At 39.4% G+C, this 26566-nt stretch overlaps 2 protein-coding genes across 3 annotated transcripts in view; one reads left to right on the plus strand and one right to left on the minus strand.

Annotated features, from left to right (window-relative positions):
- Nucleotides 1-1138: 1138 nt before the first annotated feature.
- Nucleotides 1139-9895, plus strand: NDUFB2 (NADH:ubiquinone oxidoreductase subunit B2). The gene is made up of 4 exons (XM_061198105.1): nt 1139-1296; nt 6090-6234; nt 7515-7613; nt 9818-9895. The coding sequence occupies exons 1-3, from the start codon at nt 1199-1201 to the stop codon at nt 7587-7589; spliced, it is 318 nt and encodes a 105-aa protein (XP_061054088.1). The 5' UTR covers nt 1139-1198; the 3' UTR covers nt 7590-7613; nt 9818-9895.
- A 7351-nt stretch (nt 9896-17246) lies between these two features.
- Nucleotides 17247-26566, minus strand: part of BRAF (B-Raf proto-oncogene, serine/threonine kinase) — a 161882-nt gene continuing 152562 nt past the window's right edge. The window contains exon 19 of one of the 2 annotated variants that reach the window (XM_061198827.1): nt 17247-19397. In XM_061198827.1, coding sequence (XP_061054810.1) covers nt 19300-19397 — 98 coding nt within the window. In that variant the 3' untranslated portion in view covers nt 17247-19299. Of the gene's footprint in view, nt 19398-20592; nt 21586-26566 lie in introns of those variants that run through there. The other variant, XM_061198825.1, reaches the window with a different exon arrangement.

Here is a 26566-nt window from a genome sequence, read left to right on the forward strand (position 1 = left end):
CCCTGGTGGCGCAGTGGTTGGGAGTCCGTCTGCCAATGCAGGGGACACGGGTTCGAGCCCTGGTCCGGGAAGATCCTACATGCCGCGGAGCAATTAAGCCCGTGCGCCACAACTACTGAGCCTGCGCTCTAGAGCCCGCGAGCCACAACTACTGAGCCCACGTGCCTAGAGCCCGTGCTCCGCAACAAGAGAAGCCCGTGCACCTCAACAAAGAGCAGCCCCTGCTCGCTGCAGCTAGAGAAAGCCCGCGCGCAGCAATGAAGATCCAACGCAGCCAAAAATAAATAAATTAATTTAAAAAAGAAGAAAAGAATTTGGGGACTGGGGGGAGGGGTGTCTAGAGAAGTTTGGAGTTCGTCCAGGACTTAATAGAAGGCAATATTAAGAGACAAAAGCCAAGAATCCAGGGCTGGCTCAGAATCAAGGAGGCATAAATTGGAGGCCTGCTAAAACGCAGATTCCTTGGCCCTACTCCAGACGTAGTATCTGGGGTCGGGCTCCTCAGGGGATTCTGATACCACCAGCCCAGGTGCTGACATTTGGGAACCACTGGCTGCGGGTTGGTAATCAAGTTCAAGTTTGCAGAACAATACAACCATGAAGACTTTAAAGAAACCGTTGAGCCTTTGCAGGAAAGAAGAGTACAGTGGACTAGCTTTGGGAAGGACATACTGTTTCAGAAAGGATGTGGCCGCCTAACAGAGTCTGGAAGGGTAGTTAATTCAAGAGAGCAGGCAGGGAGGCGGGTCCAGGTCGGGAACAGCATCTAGATAAGCAACGGTAAGGAGGAGCGAGCTCAGTTTCAGGGTTAAGTTTCTTACGCCCGCGAAACGAAGAGGGGCTCCTGAAGCGGAGCGCCGAGGCGCGGCACGCCCATCCGGGGGCTCCACCTAGCCGAGCTCTCCAGGGCCGTCTACACCATTCGCCTTTCAGAGGCGTCTACTGACCATCAAAGCCACGGCGAGCCGGGTCCCTCCGTGCGGAGGGCGAGCTCAGCTAGCGGTCCCATGGTCCTCACAGCTGGGAAGGGCCTCCGACGCTAATTGGAGGCGGGAACTCCTGCTTCCCCGCCCGCCTCCGTACATCCCCCTCCGGGAGATGGGCGGGGCGACGCCATGACGTCACTGGGCGGGGATCCAAGGGAAGTGACGTGAAGCGGCGGAGCGGCCTGGGGATTGCTGTCCGAACGCGGGCTGGCATGTCGGCTTTGACGCGTCTAGCGCCTTTAGCGCGCGTTGGAGCCCACTTCTTCAGGGGCCGCCGCGCGCGGGCGGCTGGAGGCGCTGGAGTCCGTCAGTGAGTATTGCCTGCGGTGGGGGCTTCGCCTGCATCTAACGAAAAGTGCCAGTCTTCCGGACGCCCTCACCTTGACGCCGAGCACCACGGGCAGATCCGGGTCTGCAGCGACCTCCACCCCGAGGCATGCTGGGACTCGTAGTCTGACGGCGTGACCCAGGGGACCGGGAGAGGGGGGACGTGGGCCGGGGGAGCTCTGCTCGCTCGGCAGGTTGAAGTGTGTTTCGGGCGGGCCCTGCCCCAGCGGGAGCCTGCCCTTGGGAAGTTGACAATTGAACGTGGAGACGGCTGGAGCTAATCTGGAAGCGAGAGCAGGAGTTGGGGAGGCGAGGGCGTTGCGGGCAGAGGAAATCACCTGTACGGTGTAGTTTGAAGCGTCAAGTTCGAGGCAAGGTGAGACAGGAGACCTTGGGACGTAGGGAAGGAATGGTAGAGAGTCCTCATTCCTGGCTCAGGGGTTTCGAACACAGGCGATAACTGGTCGTTGAGAGGTTTTAATCAGACGTCATGCGGCCAGATTTTAATTCTGAAAAATTATTGTGGTTGCAGACTAGAGAATTAGTTCTTCAAGGCACGGGCGTGGAGGCAGTCACCCATAGAGAGTGCCGAAGGGTGGGAAGAGAAGAGAGCCAAAAGTGGATGCTTGGGCAATATCGGAACTTTTCTTTTTTAAAGTATTTTTTAGAGCAGTTTTAAGTTCACATAAAAATTGAGTGTAAGGTACCGAGATTTCCCATAAATCCCCTGACCCACATAGCTTTCTCCATAATCAACATCCCCAACCTGAGCGGTACATTTGTTACAGTTGATGAGCCTACACTGACATATTATTATCACCCAAAGCCCCATACTATAGAGTTCACCTTTGCAACACCAGAATTTAGAGAGTGAGCAAAAGCAGAGTCACCCATGATGTAGCCCAAGAAACCGACTGGAGAGCATAGTGCTGGGATGCCAAGGGAGGGCACGTCTACCAAAAAGGAGTTGGTAGTGCAGAGAGGTTCAGTAAGAGCAGGACTGAAGATAGTACATTGGATTTCTCCAAGTAATGGGCCAGGCCCCTTAGACCATGATCTACACTTTACCAAGAGGCAGTGCAGAATAGTGGTTAAAAGCAGGATTCAGCCCCCAGAGTGCCTCTGTTCAAATCTCATCTCTGCCACACTCTTGCTGTGTGAGCTTGGAGAAGTTTCATGATCTCTTAATAACTCAGTTTTCTCACCCATATAATGGGGATAATAATGTTGACTTCCAGGTAAATAAATGAATAACAAATCTCTAAAATGTTTTAAGAGAGCTGCTGGTGCCTACTAAGGATCATACAAGTATTGTTTAACTGTTATTATTAGGGAACTGAGACCAGGAAAATTAAAGGAGTGACTTGCCTAAAGCCATGTGTCTATTAAGGATACGGAGCTGGGACAGGTGTGGGGTGGTGAGAAGGAAAAGGCATGTGTGACCTGAGCAAGGACAGAGATGGAGAGCCACCAACAATAGCCCTTGACCTGCATGGGAAGACTAGGGGGTGTTCCTCTTCACCGAGGTCTTGGTACTTCCGTAACACACCATATTTCACAGTATGTGAATACTTAAGCCAGTAGGTTTTCTGGAGAGTCTTTCTAGGTGCTGGGGATAGAGCAGAATACAAGAAAGATAATGGAGCTTACATTCTGGAGAGAGGACACAACAAGTAGAAAAGAACATGTTTAGGTACTATTAAGTGGCATGAAGGAAATAAAACGGGATTAATCTAGAGAGTGTCTGGGGGTGGTGGGTGGGTTATTATACCTAGGATGATGTGGGAATGCAGGCCTGAGAGTTTGATTTGAACTAAGACCTAAGTGATGAGTAGTCAGCCATGCAAAAATGCCAGGAAGAGCTTCTCAGAAGAAGGAGACAGCAAGTGGAAAGGTTCTGAGTGCTGATAATGGGCAAGCAAGCTGGTGAGGGGACAGTGGTAGAGAGACAAGCAGGGCCCAGATTAGGGTGGGCCTTGTAGGACGAGGCCTTATTCTAAGAATGATGGCAGGCTGTTGGAGGCTTTAAGCAGGAAAGTAATATGATCTGGTTTATGTTTTATTTTTTTACACTTTTTTTATTGCATTTCCTTTTTTTTTTTTGAATTTATTTTTTATACAGCAGGTTCTTATTAGTTATCTATTTTATACATATTAGTGTATATATGTCAATCCCAATCTCCCAATTCATCCTTGGTTTATGTTTTAAAAAGGTCACTTTCACGGAGAGTTATGGTGCTTTCTTTTTTCTTTCTTTTTTTTTTTTTTTTTTAAACTTGACACTTAAAAATCCTGGGTTGGAACAGCCATTATTTCTTTGGATATTGTTTCTTCCCCATTGTTTTCTTCTTATAGGACACGAATTAGGCATATGTTGGGTTTTCTCATCCTTCTAACCTCTTTTCATATTTTTTACCTGTGTCTAATCCTGGCTTTAATCCTTTTTATTTCAAATGATTACATTTTATTTCTAGAAATTCTGTTGTTTCAAACTTGATCTTTATAGTTTCTTGTTCCTTGCTCTTAATTTCAAACTTTTATTTAAAAATAACTTGTTTTCTCTATTATAAATTGTAATTATCCATTTTTCAAGTCTTGTATATTTGATACTGCTGTCTGTTGTTTTGCTGATTCTCACGCATAGTGTCTTATTTCCTTGTAATTTTTGACTGTGAACTTTTCCTGGAACTTTTATCTGTCAGAATTCTTTGAGGTCTTGCTTCTCAAGGGTTCAGCGAATCCAAGACCACTTTAAATTCTTGGGTTGAGGTTCTCTTGGACCATAAGGTCCAAAACCCAGGTAGTGTGAATTTGGGTGCAAACCCACCTGAGGACTGGCTACTGGTAACAAATTCCTGTTCCCTTCTTCATGGCAGGTTTATGTCCCATTCACTCTTATATCATGGGGCTGCAGTTTTCTTCAGGGGTCTAGTAATTAGACTCCTTATCTTGGGTGGGCCCCAGGCTTCTCCTGTCTCCCACAGCTGTCCAGGTAGAGGGTCACAGAGTCTGGGGAACAGCAGAAACCCTCAGGGCGAAGGCCAGCTTCAGCGCTCATGTAGTTTCCAGGTCTTGTTTTAACTTGGGTTTTGCCCTTGGTAGATTCCTTTCTTTTGTGTCTGGTCAATGATTTATTAAAAATTAAAAAAAAAATCTCAACTAGTATTGTAGTTGTTTCAATTTGGAGGGTTGTTCAGCTTGTCTAGTTTGCCATAGTGCAGTTAACCTGTCTTGGAACATAACATTAGGTATCTGTGGAATCTTTATATTCCTTAATCATGGCAATTGTTATGTCATCCATTCCTTTTCTCTAATTGCAGTGTTTCAAATCTTTGTTCAAAAAGATTTCCACCTTGCAGTCAGTGACCCACTTATTTCAAGTCATAGTTAAAACATGTCACTCTAGCAGTAATTAAATGTGGAGAGTTTCTGGGAATGGGTTTAAACTATAATTCTCAAATCTTATTTTAAATGAGTTTAACTGATGGGTACTTATTACTAGACTGTATCCAAAACCTATCAAAGAGGAAGCCTGTTGTTACAATATATTGAATTCCCACCCCCATGGTTTATTTATATAACGTAGTCTATATGCAGATAGATCCTGAATAGATACTGTTAAATATAATTGGCATACAGAAGCAGTATGGTGTAAAGCAGTGATGCTTGATGGAAGCTTGTTTTTTACTTATTTATTTTTATTTTTGGCTGTGTTGGGTCTTTGTTGCTGTGCGCGGGCTTCGTCTAGTTGTGGCGAGCGGGGGCTACTCTTCATTATGGTGTGCAGGCTTCTCATTGCAGTGGCTTCTCTTGTTGCGGAGCACGGGCTCTAGGCGTATGGGCTTCAGTAGTTGTGGCACGTGGGCTCAGTCGTTGTGGCTCGTGGTCTCTAGAGCACAGGCTCAGTAGTTGTGGCGCACGGGCTTAGTTGCTCCGCGGCATGTGGGATCTTCCCAGACCAGGGTTTGAACCTGTGTCTCCTGCATTGGCAGGTGGATTCTTAACCACTGCTCCACCAGGGAAGTCCCTCTCTTTAAATTTTCTATATCCATTTGTATGTAATAGCATACCTATAGCTGCTGAATAGGACTTGAAAGTAGCCCCATTAAGTACAAATTCTATTATTTGAATTAGATTCAACCTGTAATAATTACAGTCCAACTGAATAAAATGAGTATAGCTCGTATGGATTATATTCCACACCTTGTCAACAGTATCTAAATGAAAACACAAAAACCAGAAAAACTTGTTCAAACTTACTGTTTAAGACTCTTTGCTTTGTTCAGTGCTTTTGGCTTATTAAAAAGGATCTGCTGAGTCCTCTTTTCCATAAAGTGGTCTTTTAATAAAGATTGTAATAGAGCAGAGGACATAATTTGCCTTTGAAGTAGATGGCTAACCAGACAAAATAAATTTGATTTGTTTTCCTGGATAAGCTAGTGACTTACTACTACAGGTTTATGATTCCTTAATCAAAACCCTTGGGGCCCATACCCCATAATCAGCACATTCATATTTCTGGTGTAAAATACATGAATATTCACTAAATGAAAATCACAATTAGCCTCTTGTCAATTCAGGCCAGTTTTTGCTGCTGCACAAGTTTAAAGCAAGCTTATGAAAAAGGAGTATTTCGAGGGATTGTGGAGCATTGCCGTTCTGTATTTCGTGGAGGAGATGAGAAAGGTTTAGTTTCTGGATGTAACTCAAAGTTTTGGATGAGTTCATACTTTGAAGATATAGCAAGCTGCTTAACATTTTCGTTTTGTCATGTAGTGCTGGTGGAGGTGTGCATATCGAGCCCCAGTACAGACAGTTTCCCCAGCTGACCAGATCCCAGGTGATCAAGGCAGAGTTCTTCAGTGCAACCATGTGGTTCTGGATTCTCTGGCGCTTTTGGCATGACTCAGACGCCGTGCTGGTAAGTGCAGGAGAATAATTCTTGTCCTTCTTTGGGTGTGGGGAGGGAAGATCTCTTAATAGCTTAGCTTGTTTCTTTTTTCTGTTTGTAGACTGTTTTTCAACCTGGATGTATCTCTTCACCACGTTGTCCTTATGTATATGCAGGAATCCTTTTATTTTATGAAACATGTTGTCTCTGACCTTTTCCACTCAGGGATGTATTGATACATGTAGGTGGCCCATGTCTTACGGTTTCTGTTTGGTGGCCATATTTGGAAGGGAGACTATAGAAGCTAATTCTCTTACTTTCCAAGCTAGGGTAGGGGTTCATCAGCAGGTTAAGTTTCACAGTTAAATGCCTTTAAATGGTAAATGTTATTTAGTCTGTCCAGAGGCCCAAGGCAGCCAGGTTGAGGTGGGATGGATGTGGGCTAATTTCCCTCAGGAGGGAAATTAGTTACTGGTGACTTTCTAACATGTCATTGGCCTCAAAGGAGCTTTTAATCACATATGCACAGATGCTATTCTCTAGGAAATTACACCTTTAAGCCATTGAAATCCATGCTTATTGATCCAGAATCCTTTGAATTTTAGTAAATTTTTTTTTTTTTTTTTTTAGGATAGGGAAAAATCTTAAATTTATACCGTGAGTTCTAGAAGCATCAGGTTGATTAACATCCCACTTCTCTTACAATTTCTCTGTGCCCTTGTCACCCAGTAAGGAGCTGCATGGTGTCTGTGGCAGCACACAGACACCTTTATCTCACTGTAGGTCAGCTGTCAGGATTATTGTGTGGCTGTCAGGCATGAGATAGTGATGCAGCCGGATATGCCCTAGATCAGGATCGACAAGGAATGAGTCCACCTGGGGCTTCCAAATCTCCCAGCAGGAATGACAGGACAGTTTGAGACCTTATGTTTTGTCAGGTAGTCAAGAGATTGTTGTGACACCGGGTATCTTTGAAATCTGTTGTCTCCGTACTGCCCACGCTCCGTCACAAACACGTACTCAAATGCTGGCTCAGGCCAGTAGCTCCAAAGTGGCCAGGCTTTTAAAATTCAGGCCACAGCTCATTTTGAGCAGATTGAAGAATAGCTGGACCATCAGATAGTTGAAGTAGAATTTGCTCCTGTGGTATGTCAAGGATTTTTTTTTTTAATCACATTTTTTTTCAAGATTTCTTTTAAAATGTAACCAGTTGTATGGAGTGTAGATTCTTTTAGTTGCGTGGAGTGTAGATTCTTTTAGTTGCGTGAAGTATAGATTCTTGAACTTTTTTTTTTATTGGTTGTCATTAGGGTCACTTTCCATATCCAGATCCTTCCCAATGGACGGATGAAGAATTAGGTATCCTTCCTGATGATGAAGACTGAAAATGTAGACTCAGCTCTTTCCAAGTGGGTATACCCCAAGTTTCTTTTTAAAGTTATATTTAACTTTTGTCAGTAAACATGTTTTGACTTTGCACCTATGATGGTCTCGAAGAAACAGTGCATTTTATAACAGCATGAAGAACAATTAACACATCATGTCTAATCTCTGCCTTTGGTATTTTCACATTTGCTGTCATTCTGCCCCCTTTTCCCCATATACACTTTTAGTCTCATCTTCCTTTTCATGTTTTAAAAAATTATTTTTTCCTAAGCTATGTTACAGTTTAGGGTCCCATTTATCTATCTATTGATCAAAGACTTTTTAAGCACCAACAATGCACAGGGCTTAAAGTGATGGACAAGATAGATACGGAGCTTGTTTGTAGTTGCAAAAATACAGTGCTCTACGCTCAGCGTTTTAATGGAAAATTCGAGCATATGGGAATGTTACAATATGGAATTGCATGGAATTAACTGTTTAAACAGTAAAAGGTTGTGGCCCTTTCATTTTCCAAATCAGGAAGTCAGAGTTTTTCTTTAAAAAGGAAGATACTAGGAGGAGTTCCTTTCCTCACAAATCCCTCAGGGATTAAGACATTCTCATTTAACGTGATTTTAAATTAATCACTGCATGGATAATAGACCTAAAAATAAAACCCAAACTCTTAAAGCTTCTAAAAGAAAGCACAAGAGAGTATCTTCATAATCTTAAGGCACACAAAAAACTTTTGGAGAAAACACAAAAGCACTGATATAAAAAAAAACTTGATAAATTTGATTTAGCCTAATCAAAAATTTCTGCTATCAAAAGACACCATTAAGGAAATAAATATACAAGCCACTAATTGGGAAAAGATACAGCATATATATCCAACAAAGGGCTTGTATCTAGTATATGTAAAGAACCTCTATAATCAACAAAAATTAGATGAACAACCCAATTGAAAAATGGGCAAAAGCCTTGAGCAGATACTTCACAAAAGAAGATATATGAATGGCCAATAATCACATGAAAAAAGGCCCTTAACATCATTAATCACCAGGGAAATGCAAATTAAAACTACAGTAAGATATCACTTGTACCCACTAGAAAGACTGACAACTTTAAATGTTGATGACAATATGGAGCAGCTGGAATATTTGCCAGTAAGAATGTAAAAAGGTACAGCAATTTTGTAGAATTATTTGGCAGTTTCTAATGAAGTTAAACACGTATATCCTAGGATTCAGCGACTTTATTCCTAGGCATTTAGTCACGAGAAATGAAAATATATGGCCATCCGTACAAAATTTTTCATAGCAATTTTTTTCTTAGTATCTCCAAACTAGACCTAATTGTACATCAGTGAGAGAATGGATAAACATATTACAGTATATTCATTCAATTGAGTAATAATTCAGCAATTAAAAATAACAAGTTACAAGACAGTCATTTAGGTAAATCTCAAAATCATCATATTAAGCAAAAAGAGTGAGTCACTTAAAAGCACTAATAATGAATGATTCCATTTATATGAAGTCTGCGAACTGGTGATACTCATCTATAGAGGTAGGGTGGGGGGTTGGGGTTACGTGGGTACATACAGTTGTCAGAATTCGTTGAACTAGACCTTTAATATCTGCGCATTTCAATTTTAATTACACCTCAATAAAAATGTAAAACAAAAAAATTAACCATTGCACATTAATAATTGCCATCATTCAAAATACCTTGGAAATTGTTTTAAAGGATAGGAAGCATTAAGAGACGGTTAAGTGTTCCCATTAAATCATACTACTAGTATTGCTGTTATTTTAATTCGAAGTAGCTTATTGACACGAAAATTACAGCAGTTTTGTGTATATGGGGGCGGGTGGTGGTGGGGCAAACAGTGAAGCTGTTTTATAGCTCGTTTCCTGTCGCTGGCTTTCCTATGGACAAGAGTCCTTACCAGGCCTTACAAGGTCCTTACCAGGCCTCTTGTTTCCCCAGTGTTAACGGGTCTGCCAGCACTAGCCTCTTCCTATCTTCTTACACATTTTCCAGTATTCCTGTACACAGTCATTAACATTTTAATGGCTAGACTGTAAACCCTTTGAGAAATCTGCAGGGTGATTTGACTCTTCTGCAAGGCTACTCACATGACTGATGCTCAATGAATGCTTGAATAATTGAATGAACAAGAATGATGGATTTGAATTATTGAAAGTAAAAGTTCTTAAAGCTTTTCACTTTTGTTTCCTTGCAGGAGCCAGGTGAGAATTTCAAGAAGTTACAGACATCATATTGTATATTAAGTTGTAAATTAAAGTGTTTTGGTCAAGAATGAGGAACTGAGTTATGGATATTTCTGATCGTGACAACCACCCTTTATGGATTATTTCCTGTGCTCCCAACTGCTGTGCTAACTGGTTATAGCCCTTTTGGTGGGTCTTCTTGGGTACCCCATGGTGTCGATAGATAAGCCCTAGTGCCATTTATCAGGACACCGAGGTTCAAGGAAATGAAGTAACTTGCTTAGGGTCACACACTGTTGAGTGATGACATTAGATCTGACCCCACGCTTAACTACAGTGCCATACTGCCCACCTCCTTGGCCGACGTCTTAGTCGTATGTACACTGACAGTTTATGTGAAACTCTTGCCATTTCTCTACTGCTAGTGTATTCTTGCCCAAGTATACAGAGGTTAGAAGTCGGTGTGGTCCATCTGTTGTGTTTATGTATCTCTTGTGGGCTGGGCATTGTGTTGAGTCACCATTTGTGGAACTCTTCTGTTGTGTTTATGTATCTCTTGTGGGCTGGGCATTGTGTTGAGTCACCATTTGTGGAACTCTTAAGACACACGTCTAACTAGGAATTCTTAGGGGCCAGAGGAATGCGAGATAAGGGTGAAATAGGATGATGCAGTTTTTCAAAAATTTGTTTCAAAGTACTTTTCAACCTTCTGTAGCATCACAATTCTGAGAGGAGGTAGGACAGAATTTTCTTCTATCTACAGATAAAAATATGCAGTAGAGTGGCTTAATGACTTGCCCAGAAGCATAACTATTCATATTTTTAATTTAGGCTTTTGACTACCTAGGTGTTGGGAATACCATGCTAAACAAGACAGATGAGAGCGTAGATTTTAGGAAGGGAAGACAGACGAGTAGATAAGTGAGATTTACTAATTGCTGTGACGGAAATGACACTGGGTGCTAGAGATGGTTGATGCTATCTTTTCGGTGGGCGGGGAAGACATTTGAGCTGAAACCTGAACAAGTAGCAGGAACCAGCTGTGCGGGGTCTGAAGGAAGAGTGCCCCAGGGACAAGGAATAGCAATAACCAAGGTCTAGGGAGGGACCAAGGTCACCATGTTTAAGGGACAGAAAGTCCAGTGGGGTTCCAGCACGGGAGGAGAGGGTGGGACTAGATGAGATTAATAGGTCATGGTTGCGGGTTTAGATTTTATGTTAAATGCAGTGAGAAAGCTTCTGACAGGCTCTAGGCAGGGGGTGGTCCAATTCGAGTTCCTAGTTCTTAGGTTTTTCACCCCCCCCCCTTTGGCTCTCCCTAGGTGTCAGAGTGGGCATAATGGCATCAAAAGCTGAGTGGAACAGTTTCACCCTCCCCGCTGCCAGCTCCAGCAGTCCTGAGCCTGTTGCACACGGTGTCTGAGGCGCTCCTTGGTTTTGTGTTTACTCACCTGTGTAAGAGTGTGCCGTCTCACCTGATAAATAGTTATGGTCTTTAAAAGACCATTAGATCTCTGTGTACTTTTTAGGTTTCATTTTTTTGTTGTTCTCCACTGCTGCCAAGCCCTGCCCACGCCCCCCGCCCCAATCGATGAAAGTTGTTTTGGGAAGGAATACAATCTGTAACAGTGAACTCAAGTAGGATAATCCCATTAGCTTTTTCCTTAGAAACCAATCAGAGTTGCTTGACTTGAATTAAAAGATAACTTTAAAACTAGCAGTCTTCTAAAATTGGCCAGTGTGGCCTCCACATGCTGGATCCTCTTTTCCATACCTGGGCTGTGAAATCAGTTTGCGCTGATGCAGAAATTGTCCCGGCCCAAGGAATAGGCCTCCACCCTCCTCACGTTCTTTCCATTTTATAGATGAGTAAGTTGAGCTGTAGATAGATAGGTCACTAACTTGCCCAAGCTACAAGTTAACAGAACTGAGGTTCAAATCCTGGTTGTCTGGCTGTAGGTCTGAGTGAGGTAGATGGTGTAAAGCTTTTTGATCATGACCTACCTACTCTAAGAAACAATTTTACATTGTGACCTAGTGTGTGTGTGTATGTATACGTACATACATAAATAATACAAAAGTTTTATGAAAACTTATCTGTTACATTTTCTTTTATATTCTATTCTACATTTTAAAAAATGGTTGAGGCTGATCTTACTACCCACTAATGGGTTTCAACCTGCAGTTTGAAAAACTGGCACAGTGCTTGAAGAACTCAGGCTCTGGAGCCAAACTTGCTTGGTCTGACTCATAGCTCTTCCATTTATTTACTTGCTGTGAGTTCGGGCAGACTACTTACTTGAACTGTGCCTCAATATCCTCATTTGTAAAATGGATTAAATAGATTAAATGAGTTAGCACATAAAGCCCTCAAAACTACATCTGGCATGAAGGAATGGAAGCAACTATTATTTCTAGACCATTGGGTCTAAGCTAAGTTTATAGTGACCCTTGAATCCTGGTTTGATTTTTATAGAAAAGCCTCCATATGGAGATAAACTGTAAACAGATTATTTCAGCAGATGCAGTACCACCCCTCTCCTCTGCCTAAAACAAGACATTGAGGATGACCTTTTCTTCCTTCCTATTGAGTAGCTAAAAGTACATTCTAAGTCAGTTTTAGTGTGTAGCCTGGTAGATGGACAGATACACCTTCATAAATGGAAAGGTAGGCAGTGAAAGAATTATTGATGGCAACAGAGAATATCAAGTGTCAAATTTTAACACACAAATTTGTAAGTTTACTAAGTTTCCTATGGAAACTTGAGTGTAAACAACACAATTGATTACCTAATAAAGTTATGAGACCAGGGAGGTACTGTGTAAGGAACACCTGTTGTGCATGTTCTGGGAAGGTACAGAAGTCATCTTGGTTCCACTTGCCTCTAGAACTATTCTGTAGAAGAGGTTGACCCGGGTACCTTTTGCCACCAATCTCATCAGGAGCTTCAGCAGGACATCAGTGTACAGTGGAGGAAACGGGAGCTGCCTGAGCTGGTATTGACCTGCCTCAGCAACTGGGCCTTTACCTTTTATCACCTACATGAGCAGTGGGCTTGCCTGACTGGAGAAGACGGAAGGAGCAAGTGGAATCCACCTGGCACAATATCCATTTCTAACTACAGAAATGTCATGGAGTCAACACCTATTTCTATCCAAATTTCACTATAGCCATCATCACAACCACAACGAAATTTTATACATACAGTATATATAAAATGCATAGTAGTGATCTTGGAAGCAAAAGTCCTGACTGAGTCCTGGCTACGTGAGCCTAGGGAGGTCATCCCTGGGGATTCATATTCAGTAGCTGATGAGGGGACCATGAAATCTTTAAGGCTGAACCATATATAAACTTTTTTTTGGCCGTGCTTCGCAGCTTGCGGGATCTTAGTTCCCCAACCAGGGATCGAACCTGGGCCCCCTGCAGTGGAAGTGCAGAGTCCTAACCACTGGACTGCCAGGGAAGTCCCTAAACCGTGTAATCTTTAAGAACTCTTTTGGCTCTAACATTTTACGAGCCTAGGAGAACTACAGAGCCCAGACAGTAGGCCCAATTACCACAGCCCCTGATAAAATTTCAGAAGAGCTAGTATGGTAGGGTTCTTTATAATAGAATTTTATCACAATAATTAAAGGATTCATAATTCTGGACTAAATTTTAAGGAAAACTTATAGAATAATGCATTAAGAAGTGAATCCACAATTACCCTACTGTAATCATGTATGAAGGTTATTTAAAAATGAGTTTCTTGAATTCTTACAGAATTACATTTTTCAGATGAGAAAACTGCAGTTCAGAGAAAATACTTGTCTCAACAGCATTTTATGATTCGCTGGAGAGGCACGAAGACCAGAAACCAGATTCCTCAAATATGTACCATCTTGAAGACTTTTCTGTTTATATTTTTCTCAGACATAGGGTTTCCAGGTAAAGTCTTAAAATTGTTTACCTCTCTTCTGGAAACTGCCTGGTAATATGACATAGCCTTGATGATATTCTAGGTGTCTTTCAAGCTTTATGAAATCAAGGGCATAAAATCAACTCATTGGGGAAGGTAGCCAGCATTAAAAAAAAAAAAGGAAGTGTAAAACAGGAGTGCATAGTTTCAAATACATGTATTTGTGTGTACTGTGTTCCTATAGAAAATGTATTACTGGAAGTTGTGTCAAAAAGTTTGAAAGATACCAAAGTTCAGAAGAGGGCGCTTCTACAGACTACTACTTAAACGACTCTATTACAGCACACACTTCATTTGAGCCACTGGAGGGGAACAGTCAGATCACAGCATCATAAAATGCTTGAGGATCATCACCAACACCAGACAAAAAACTCTCTACTACAAGAGTGTAGCCGGTGCGATGTACTAGGTATTCATCTTGACAATTTACTTTAAAAATATTTCTCATGTAAGTACCTCTGCCCACCAAGCAGTAACTGGAAACAATGTACACTTCTTAGTCCCTCCACTGCCTGATAGAACTGACTGTCAAAAGCCCTACTTCCATTATTGAATGTGACAGTGCTAGAAAAATGATAAAGACTTCTCCATGCAGTCAATCTTTATTATAGCGGTATTCGCATATTCACATCAAGTACATAGAACTTTTTTGCCTTTTATATAGTACAGAGTTTTTAAATAACTTTACACAGAAATAAATTTCTTCAATCTGAATTTCAGCTATCTTTTTTTTTAATTCTCCATGCTTTCTATCCAAACTGAACAATATTTTCCATTGTACAAATTTACATGAGAAAAACTCCGAAGTACAAATGAAAGGACCTGAGCAGGAAAGAGAACCCAAAGTATCAAGAAGCGGGGATGGGGAAGAATTGAAAAAAAAAAATTCAAGCAAACACTGAGGATGAAGGGACAAGAGGGAAACATCATCCGTTTGACTGAAAATAAATGTCTTTTTTTATGAATTGAAAAATAAGCTTTAAAAATAGTTACTCCTTTGTAATTTTTGCAAAGCAGATATAGAGAGGTCTGTGGACAATTAAAAAGTCCCCATCTTTTCACTGGGCACACCCCAGACTCCATGAGAACCTTTTCAATGCTTGAGCGGAACTGAAGTGAACTAAACCCAAACCTCTGGCAGCAAGAGAGGAGAGGAATGTGAATGTGAATCGCCATAAGGTTTGGAGTAAACCAGGGGCCATTAACTCACTGCAGTTAAAACATGAAGGATTTCCCTTTCCTCTCTCTTATAGAAGAATTGTCCTCAAACCGAGAAATCAGTGAAAGGTGGGGGGGCGGATTTCCTTTTTCTTGGTCCAAACCAAAGAGCAATCATAACTACTAAATAGAATTCAAAGGGACATATGTTAAACAGTTAATTTCAATCTCCTCATAGTTGTACACTCCTATTTTAGAAGGAACAGCAATTGCTGAGTGAGGAAAGGGTCAGAGTGTACAACAAATGAATGAGCTATGTCACTGTGATAGAGTCCTTCAAATCAGGCGATATGAAGGCCAAGCTGAGACTATAACCTGTGGCATGGCCAAAGGAAACACAGAGGACCCAACAAAGGCGTTTTCAAATGAAGGAGGGAAAATTTACAGCATACACACACATACACACCCCTGTATGTAAACTAACATAACATGAAGATAAATAAGACATAAAGGTTAGCCATTGATGTTGGTAATTAACATGAATAAAAAGGCATTATATGTTTACATAGCTGGTTTTAATCAGCTACAGAACACAGGCAAATGTATTAGGAAGGAATGATTTTTTAAAAAACCCGTTCACAGCTTAGAATAAAAAGCACACTTATTGCACTCTTACATTTTATTTCAGGTAATTATAGTTTATTTCCCACCCTCACATCAATTCTTCCCTACCCCTAGACTTACTCCCATACCCTCCCCCCTCCCATTTTGGTCCATTTTGTCTACACCTGTGCCTAGACTGTGAGCTTTGTTGCTTATGCTAGTCTGACGTTTCCTCTTATGTAACACATACTCCACCAAAACACAAGTGGGTTAAAAAAAGCTTAACACACAAATGTAACACAATAATTCTCAAAACAAAACCAACTTACTAAGCAACTTACTCATAAGCCCTATCTCCACTCCTGTAAACAGAACACTTCCTCTGCTCTATCTCTTCAGTGAATTTCATGCCCGATGCCCTACATAGATTCTGTGATGAGAACCAGCCACTCGTGGGCGCTGGACAATGTGCTCAGCCTGCCAGGAGAAGCCGATGGTTTGCACAAATCATTTTTTTTTATGCTAACATGAATAAACGTATTTTAGTTCTTTGTTTTCAAAGAGTACTTCAATCTACAGAATTCTTAAGAAAAAAAAGCATCACAAAAAAACCCAGATACACTCACTGGCTGTGTCCTCATGCACAACTGGTTATATCATTGTAATTAGTCAAAACTGCTAAATAAAATTAAACATTTTAATGAAACTGATTTAGTAATTAATAAGACTAAGTTAACAGTTGGGTAAAGGGGGTCAAAAGGTTAAAAAAATGTATTACAAGAACAACAGTTGAAATTGTGGATACTGAAATAAAAGATACACTCAATCAATTTTTTGAGGTAGAGACTAACCACCCCTAAGCGTTCTAAAATAAACCACTGTTACCTTAATTTAAGATTTTAGGACTTATGTTTCTGTCCTCTTCTACCTTAAAAACACCTGACAGAAACTGTTAATTACCACAACTGGCGAAATTTAGGACTGAAATTCAATTTAAATGTTTTCCCAAACAGAAGTGAAAATTGATTATCTTCAAACAACAAAACAAAGCTTACTCTCTAGTGTACTAATAAAACAAAAATCTTACCAGTATTTTCAATTTACCAGAGCTAGCAACATGGAATATGAGTACACTGGCCACTTCATTCTCCTCTGGGGGCCAATATACAATCAGGCAGAGATGCTACTGCACCCCTCGGGTGCTCAACAACCTATGGGCATTAGTAATACTCCTTAGTGAAACGTCTAGAGAACTTGCTGAAGCCTTTCTTGGGGGTGGCGAGGAATCAAGATACTAGAAGCACACCATGGAATGTGTCCAGTTCACACCCGCCAGCCATATGTCCCCTCATAGAGGAGCCCCTGGAGATTCCACCTGGCCCCCAGAGCACCTTGAACAGCATTAGCAAGACAGTCCCACTTATTTCCAAACAAATCCTGAGAGGCAAGTTTATATTTCAAACTCTGGAAAATCAGTGTCTAGGTTGGCAGCAGTACTCTGGGAACTGAGAAAATCAAATTCTGTCCTATATGTTAATTTCACCTTTTTCACTAGTTAATACATATGACTGCTGCCCAGCATATAGTACTTCAACCCTAAACTATAGCAATTTCTTAAAATGTCTGTCAAACATTCCTGTTATATAAAAGTTCCATGCTTTGAAGAACCTATGGGAGTAGAAAAAGTTTCTCTAGAAATGTCACTGAATTATGATTTCAACCTATTTGCTCTATGTGATAAATATATCTGACTATACTAGGGATTATGTGCTTTAAAAAAATAATTTTGTTCACTGAAAATTTACCTGTGTGTCTTCTCATTTTTTTAAACATGATTTTGGCTATAAACTCTTAAGTGCATTTATCTTTGCAGTCTAAATTGCACGCTAAAAAATATTAACACAGCTGAGTTAGACCAGGGTGGCTGCTCTCTTCACAAATCACTGATTTCTGCTAAAATTTTAGCTTTTTTTATTGCATCATGAAGGCACAGTAAGATCATTTGGCAAATTGTCAAGGTATTTTTCTAGAGCCTTACCTACACCATTTCAATGTATGACCTGTAAGCTATTTGCTGTTTATACTCACAGTAAACTTTCCATGTCTGGCTATGGTTTTTTGGTTTGTTTTGCTTTTTAATAGTCTAATGGTTGAAATCGCTAGTCTCAAAGTGCTGATATTCTAGCACAAAGAATGCCAATTTGGACAAAGAAGAGAATCTTGCAAAATGGGTCATCATTCTACCCTCTTAACTGGGCAGTCTCTCTACAGGAGCATCTGTGCATGTGACGAAGCTGCGGCTAACTCATTATGAAGATGTACTGTCTTGCTAAGCCTACCAAAAATTAAAATTATATCACTGTTAGTGAAGTGTTACCATTAACTATTTAATTTCATGCAACCGATATAAGGTTAAAAATTCTGAAACGTACCCCTAAACAGATTCTGGCACCACTTTCAACAACATTCAGATACTCTGAGCTACATTTTTCAGTATTACTGCTTAAATGTATAATGCCCTTTAGGACAAAATGAGAATGCTCAAATACAAGTACACATAAAAGTTAAAATCTTAAATCATCTTCATGTTTTAGAGCTCCTGACTTTTCATATTTTAAAATAAATAACTATTCATTACCTCATTCTGAGGAGGTAGTTTTTGAAGAGGTCACCTGAACCCTGCAATGTGTTTCAAAGTAAAGCTAAATGAGGTGTGCACAAGGCTGGAGAGGTGAATGTACGGGAGGGGCAGGTGAGATCTGAAGAGGGGCGTGCAGCAGTTCCAAAATTGCCTGATGAGTAAAGGATAACACTGTGTGATAAAGAGCTGTGACCGCACCAAACAAGAATTTAGGAAATATTTACAAAGTTTCAGGTTGACAGTGTTGAAGTCTCGGATCTTTATTACTAAGTAACTGCTCTTCCTTCTCCAACACTGACATAAATATAACACGTATACTAAAGTATATGGGATTTTATCTTCTAGCTTGCCTCAGCATGTCCTACCAGATCGCAAACACAACCAGGGATTGGATGTCAAGGAACCAGAATTTGACAGCGAGACAGAATCTTCTTTTAAGAGTGCACTTAAGTACAAATGATTACAGTGGATTTTCTATTCACAAATCCCTTTTATAAATTACTTTTTGGTCAATATTATTTCAGTGGTAAAAGTTTAGACCCTAGACTAGTTTAATGATGAAAAAGTCCATCAGGAATACTACATACTTTAAAACAATCTTTTATGGTTGCTCTGAAATTTTTCAGGTGTCACCTCTCCTTATCCAAAATAAAATACACTACAGAAGGCACTGCAGCCGCCTTACAGGAAAGACAGATAAGTACAGCCTTACAAGCTCGTCAGTAAAGCAGCCACATAATATCAATACAAACTACTCATAAAGTGCACTGCACAACAAACAAGGAGTTCTTTCCTTGTATTTTCTTAGGAGCTCAAGTCTATCTGTAGTCTAAGCATCAAAATAAGCATGTAAAACTCAGGGGAAATTCCTTTTCCATGCCATTTGTAAACTAGAGAAAAAGTATTTAATGGAGAAAAGGAAGAAAAGGGAAATGCTAAAATTTTTATTTTTTAAGGGCTCTATACAAATCTCTCAAGAATACCCTGAGCCTGGCTTCTGGGCACAGCTTCATTTAAGAAATGAGATTTTTCAAATGAGATAGCAATCTATTCTAAAAAGAAAGGGAAGAAAACAGTGTATCACCTTGAATTCTGTTTTGAAAATGCCAGTGCTAAGCTCCCTCCATAACTAGCTCCTGCGCTGGCTCCTGCCGTGCTCAGGGAGGGAGTCCTGCACTAGACGCTCCGGCAGGACATGCCTACTGTTCAAGCCCAGGTCTCTCCAATCTTGGAAAAGGTAACACAAGCATGTTCAAAAGCATCTATGGGGACATATTTAAAAAGAAAAATAAACAATGCTTTTAAAAGAGAGGCAGCATTATGCACACAAGATGCTCTTCAAATCAGCACAAATCATTTTCATTTTTGCAATTTCTCAATTTTGTAAGATACTGCTCTGCTCACGAAAGACTTAACACACTGCTTTTCAAACTCGTTAATAACTTGAGGATTATTTCCCATTTTACTGGGACAATCTTTTACAAGTCCATGGAATTTTCAACAGGCCTTCCTCTGAATATAGGTAACGTAGCAAGAAATCATCTAATGACAGTAAGCTTTAGTAGGCTGAAAAATAGCGGGGCAATTTACAATTTGAAAACTTGAAGTAATTTCTAATTCCCTGATTTATTTTATAGGTCCTGTCTAATTTCTTTCAGGTCCTTCACTATATAGCTTGGTTGGGCTAGGTACATTTGATTTACATTCCCAAATCTTGATAACAGAGTCCGGATTCATGATAAGGGGGGTATTTGCCATTAATACATCCAGAGTCACTTTCTTTGCTACTACTGTGATTTATACCACACTTTAGTAAAGGTCAAGGGAAGTTATGACTAGGTTATATTCCCCATTTATAAAGATAAGGAACAAGGTTCTTACCACCACAGCAGTTCTTTCTATAAAAACAACTGATGTTAGGCTTTTCACATCCTCCCTCAGTCCCAATACACCTAAAATTGCTCTATTCTCTGCCTGGGGGACTCGGCTGCCAAAGTTAACCAACCTTTTGAAGACCAGGCTTGGGAAAAAAGGAAGGAGGAGAATGAATGGAGACACCACCATTTTTATTTGAGGTTGCATATGCTAGATCAAAGACTAGAAAGAAAATGTAGGATGTAGTGCAGGAGTTAGTTGGAAGAAACAATGAGATATTAGTAAAGATGTTAGTGTGGATCCAGCAAGTACCATTAATTTAAAAATTATAAATATTTGTCATTATGCTAAGACTCCCCATATATTTAGGTAGAGAAAAGGATAATGATCTTTCTTTAAAAGTTGTTTATATAACAAAAATACAATTTTCCAGGATATATCATTCTAGTGGGAAGTATTATTTTATTCCAATTCAATTAAATCTGAAAATTATTTTCTTTTTAATAAAAATATAATAGAAGAAATACAGAAATTAAAACTTGTACCTTACATTTAAATTACATAAATGTCTCACATTCAAAACTGTTATCAAGCAGTTTTGTAGGCTTTTAATTAGATACAGGCATTTTGTGCCCAGGACAAAGTAGCCACATAAGTACTTGGTGACTGGAAGAGCTTAGGAGGAAGATATCAATTGTATTTTCCTGAGAACTTGCTACATCATGGAGAAAAAAAATCCCCAAACACTCGTCTTCATTGCTGGACCCAATGGGAAAACAAGGCAATGTGCGCCAGAGCTTCCAGTCTGCCCGCCAGGCAGAGCCTGCGTGAGCGAGGAAACAAAGGCCAGAGACCCAGCAGGTCAGGAAAAAGATGCAGCATTCCCTTTTCCTCTACACCAAAACCTACCTCCTCATCTCTCACCCTCCATTTAAATAAAATAGCTTCATTTTGGTGAAAATTTATCAAGGACTGAACATGCACCATACAGGAAGGGCATGCTGCATTTTTGTTCCATCCCTCAGAAATTAACCAGTGGTGGCTAGGGGAAAGAGCTCCACAACAAAATCCCAGAACAGGAAAGAGAACGAGGCTTGGTGATTGCAACTGCCCCATCAGATGATCAGCCACATATTGATCTGGTGGTTAGAAGGGCAAAGTTGACTGGCAGACTTTCCAGAGCAAATCTCCCAAGCTGTAGCAGCAGTTTCTTTCCATCATGCCTGACCATCAAAAGGTCAGAACTCAGGGTCTCTCCTCTTTCTTCCTGGGAGTGGGCAGACTTGTATGCACGTGGTATTTGTGTTGAAGAAGAAACACTGGCAGCAGAGAATTCTAGTTCCTAAAACATTCTTCCCTCTTTTGTTGGATGGGAAATTCCATTCTGTTCCACACCAGCTTATGCATTGAAAATTTTTATCTTTAAAAAGAGTTAAGGAACAGAACTGTGTTTTGATGTTAACAAATTGTACGAACACAAGACTTAAATAAGAGTAGATGCTGTCATGATGGTGTGGCTACTTGAAGGCTGCAAATTCTCCTGTAGAGGGAGGACAAGAGCTAATTTTAAAAAAGTTATCTCAAATAACCTAGAGACACAGAAAAGCCTCATGGAAACCTCACTGAAAGGTGACTAGCTATATGTTACAAATCTAGCAACGACATCACTAATTTAAAAGCAAAAACGGCTGAAACCATGAAAGAAGACAACTTATATAGGATATTAAGTCTGTAGACAATTTCCCAGGTGGGTTTTACATGCTATGATTCTAATCAAGCTGAAACAGTTCCAATGAAAAAAATTTCTCAGTAACTGATGGTAAAATAGTAAGGCTGATTTGTAGAACACTTTCCCCCTAAATTATCAACTCATTTTCATTATTATAATGCCACTATTAGGAAGGAAGAAGCAGGAATTATTCTCATTTTGTAAAAGATAAAATTCACAGGTCAAATGATCTGTCCACATCACACATTTGAATGAAGGAAAGAAAGTTCAGACCTCTCCCATTTGTAGTTCATTTCACCTTTTAAACTACCAAAAAATTACCTATAGGCACATGTCAATGAACATTATTCTCAGCATAAAAATTTTTTTAACCACAAAGACCCTTTGAGGTACTACACTCTTTTAGCTTACTGAATCTGGGGGCTTCGTGCCATTATTTTTCACCTACTATTTTGTCCACAGCTTCTACTTCAAACTAGAGTTCCTCTTATTAAATACACCACAGTTAATTTCTGGGGGTTGGTTGATAACTGACAGCTATCAGAATTTAGTGAGCCTTAACGTCATTTTTCCATAATAGAGCTTCTGATGAGGATCCAAGCAATCACTTATATGAATACACTGTTTAACTGAGGAATAATCTATCTGTTTTCTGATCGCTATTCGATTTCAACTGGTGTATTAGAGAACACTGGCATGTTTCAACAAACAACGGATTGCTAATGACTGGCTGACTGAACCCTCAGATTGTATGCTGATAATATTAGCAACTACTCGAGTGTCTATTATAGTATACCAGATGCCTCACTCAACACTATACACATTTGCATCTGATCCTCATAATAACTCTATGAAGCAGGTACTATTACTTCTCTTTAATTTATAGAGGAGCAAGCTGGGATTTTAAGTAACTTGCCAGAAATCTCACAGCCAGAAAATGGCAGAGTTGGAATGTAAAGCCGGGTGCTGACTCCAAAGTCCAAGGTCTTAACAATTAACAGACCCCCTAAATGATTTTCAATAATTAATAATTTGCTTTCCTGTTCTGAATACAACTACTAATTGGACTGCAGATAGTGAAACTATCTCTTTCCATCTAAGGATTCCTTTTAACAAACAATTAACCAAGGTATTTTGAGTCAAAAGATCAAGGAAGGGTAAAAGATTTATTACCCTTCATATTTAAAGTTAAAAGAACTGGGGAAATTGGCACTGATTGGAAGAAAAAAAAAAAAGTAAAATTACTAAGACCTTGGAGAGTAAAACATTTAGAGCATAATCATAGGAGGCTATTATGTTAACAGAGACTCTAGAAATACATAAACATCCTTACTACCTTTGCTTATGGTTTTATGGTTGCTATTTTTTTCAGAAGTATTTTAATACATTTTTTAAAAGCAATTTTCAACAGTCTTTATGAGTAGTCACTGTATCTAACAGAACCTAAAACCCCTTAAAGGAAGCCAATGTGAAAACAGGATTTGCTTAACAGAAATCTTTATAAAAAATGGCTAGAATTCATCTATTAAGTGAGAAAATATCAGAAAATGATAAACTCTAAGCCCAAATCTTATATACCATGTTAAAAATAACTTAAAAAAATCTTCAGATGTTTCCTACTCATTATTACAATTAGACACTCCATTTCATTGCAGTGTTCTCTACAAACTTAAATATTAGCCTTAAAAATACAAACACACAAAACAACCCCCCAAAGCACAAACTCTTGCCAACAAACTCCACATCAAATACCAATAAAGCAAACACTAAGGATCATGCTACCAGAGTCTACTGCTTCTAATGGAATGTGGTTCTTTTCATAATCAGACTTCGGGTCCAGGGGGGGTAAAAAAAAAAAAGACAAAAAGGACTCATAGTTTAGAGATCAATAAAATAAAACTCCTTCTACATATGTCCCTGAAATCACAGAAAATTTAAGGAAAAGACAGGGGTAACAGGAGATGGATCTGCTATTGGAAAAAAAAATTTTTTTTTCTTGCTTATTCCTTCTTGCATATCAGGAAATCTCTACTATCCCAACTCCTACCCTATTTTATTTGAGGTAAGAGCCAACTCTGCTTGTGTGAAGTTATTTGAAGTGAAACATCTAGATATTCTGACTTTAAAATAATTTAATTATTAACCAAAAAATCAATCAGAGGCCAAAATGAAACTTTTTAAATAACCTCCTTTTTGGCTAAGGATAACCTAAGCTCTATTTTCCATTTGACTTTATTTAGGAACGGGGAAGAGAACACTTGGGAAGATCCCAAGATTTCAGACACCTCAAATATCATGCTTTGTTTATTTGAAAGCTAAGGACTTGATTAACTAGTTTTATGATATTACTAAGTAATCACCCTTAATTCTAGAATTAAATGTATTTCAGTGGCTGTTACACATATAATTTGATAAAAAATTCCTTAAAGATTAAATATGCTGTGAAAAATCTAACACGTTATTTTGTACATAAATAAATCCCTGTCTTAGATGTAGGGGGGCAGTCATTTGAAACTAGAGTAAGTTCCATTCTTTCTTTGTGGTGACCTTTCAGGCAGTTTCTAAAGGATGAGAAACATTCTGGCAGAGACACACTGGACTTCTTAAAATTCTTAGAGAAATGATCACAGGAGAGATGAAATATTTAGTAAAAGAAAAAGTACCATAGAAATGTTCAGTAATTCTCAAATAAGACTATAACTGACAAAATGTTTTAGTCATGAAATACTCTTCATAACACTTAAAAAAAAAAAAGGGCAGATCATGTCCTTAAATTGCGAGTGATCCACTTGAGAGAAAGGCCATTTAATAAGCAAGTGTGTTAAATAGTCACTATTTTAGAGAGAATGACTTTAACTGCTGGTTTAGTATTTAAATGGTTGGTACAATCCTGTAATATCTGAAAACAAACAAACCTGAAGTATTTGAGTTAAATGCTGTGATCCCTAAACTACTTAAAACCAAGAAGACAAACCTCATTCCTCATCACTGACTAGTAAAACTTTTAAAATGTAAAACAAATTTTATAAAAAGGCTGCCTTCTGAAGAAGGATATCAACTTTAATGAAAATATCTGAGGCTTCAGGTTTTAGGAAAGAAGCCATCAGTTGCAAGAGAATGAATGTCCTTCTGTTTCAATTCCTTAGTCAAAAAGATTAACTCTACATATGGTTAGGAAAATAATGTTTTTCTTATTTGGAGAATACATCTAAAACTCAGTATCAAACAGACAAACAGCAACAACAGAAAGGGAAACTACCATGTATCATTCTAATGCTTTCTACTTCTCCAGATCCATGTTATTTATATATTTCACCTGCTCTATTTTGAATGTTCTCCCAATAACATTTCCAGTGGGCCCAATTTGGAAGGAAGAGAATTACTATGCAGTCCTTTGAAGGCATGATCAAATGTCAATGGGATGGTATAATGCAGTGGTCCCCAACCTTTTTGGCACCAGGGACCGGTTTTGTGGAAGACAATTTTTCCACGGACGGGGTCGGGGGAATGGTTTCAGGATGATTCAAGCGCATTACATTTATTGTGCACTTTATTTCTATTATTATTACATTGTAATATATAATGAAATAATTATACAATTCACCATAATGCCGACAGGAGGTGGAGCTCAGGAGGTAATGTGAGCGATGGGAAGCAGCTGTAAATACAGATGAAGCTTCGCTCGCTTGCCTGCCACTCACCTCCTGCTGTGCGGCCCAGGGGTTGGGGACCCCTGGTATAATGAGTTTTCTGAGCAGTTCTAAGAGTTTAGCAAATGCCCTCTGGCAAAGGAGACTGGTAAAGAAAGGAAGGAAAAGTGTCAAATGCAGATGTGGGGAGCTGGGTAGTATTTAGTGTGGGTAGTGTTGCGGGGGGGAAAAAAAGAGAGTGAACAAAGAAAGGAAGATAAAAGTGAAGAAAGTATGCTGAGGAATTATGAAAGAGCTCTTCAATAAAAAGATCCTTTGACTCTTGTGCCTCAAAATGCCCAAACCTTTGAGCATTCCACAGACCAAGTCAATTTGTAAAAACTTTGTTAGCTACATGCTTGTTATTCAATTTGTGAACAAACAAAACCCAATCTAATAGTTACTAATAATCACATCTTTAGCGGCACTGGAAGATTTAGAAATCACACACTTTGATGTTTCTGAATAAGTCACATTCTTTTATGACTTTCTTATTCTCATTTTTTAAAATACAATAAACATTCTTTTTCACTACTCTTCCTACATTCAAAGTCATGAATTGATTTCTAAAAACATGAATGGCATTATTTATCTTAAGATACCCAAATGAGGGGCACAAGGTATGCCAAACTTATCACTGAATAACCCTGGAACTGTCAGTTATATTTAATATCATCACAGCTCCAAACTGAGTAAATGAAGATGTATTTAAGAGGCTGGCTTTGGTCCCTAGGCTGACTCTGAAGTAGAGATGGTGATTTCTTTGATGACAGCAATGCTGCTTCTTTCACTTTTGATTCCCGGTAAGATTCTGGTTCACAGTAAGAATATACTGACTGCCACATTACAGTTATTTTCTACATAAGAAAGTGTAAGCATTAGAAAGTGCTAAACGTATATATATATATATATATATATATATATATATATACACACACACACACCGTGGAATTAAAAAAAACAATTCATACATTCATAATAAGGAGGACAGATATTTTATGAGACACATGGATAAGTCATTGCTAATATGCATCATGAGAGGTGAGTATAACCTAAAATAATAATAATTTTTTAAAAATCCATTACCTGGTTGTTTGGCAACC

Source organism: Eubalaena glacialis, chromosome 8 (genome assembly GCF_028564815.1).
Source record: "Eubalaena glacialis isolate mEubGla1 chromosome 8, mEubGla1.1.hap2.+ XY, whole genome shotgun sequence".
NCBI lineage: Eukaryota > Metazoa > Chordata > Mammalia > Artiodactyla > Balaenidae > Eubalaena > Eubalaena glacialis.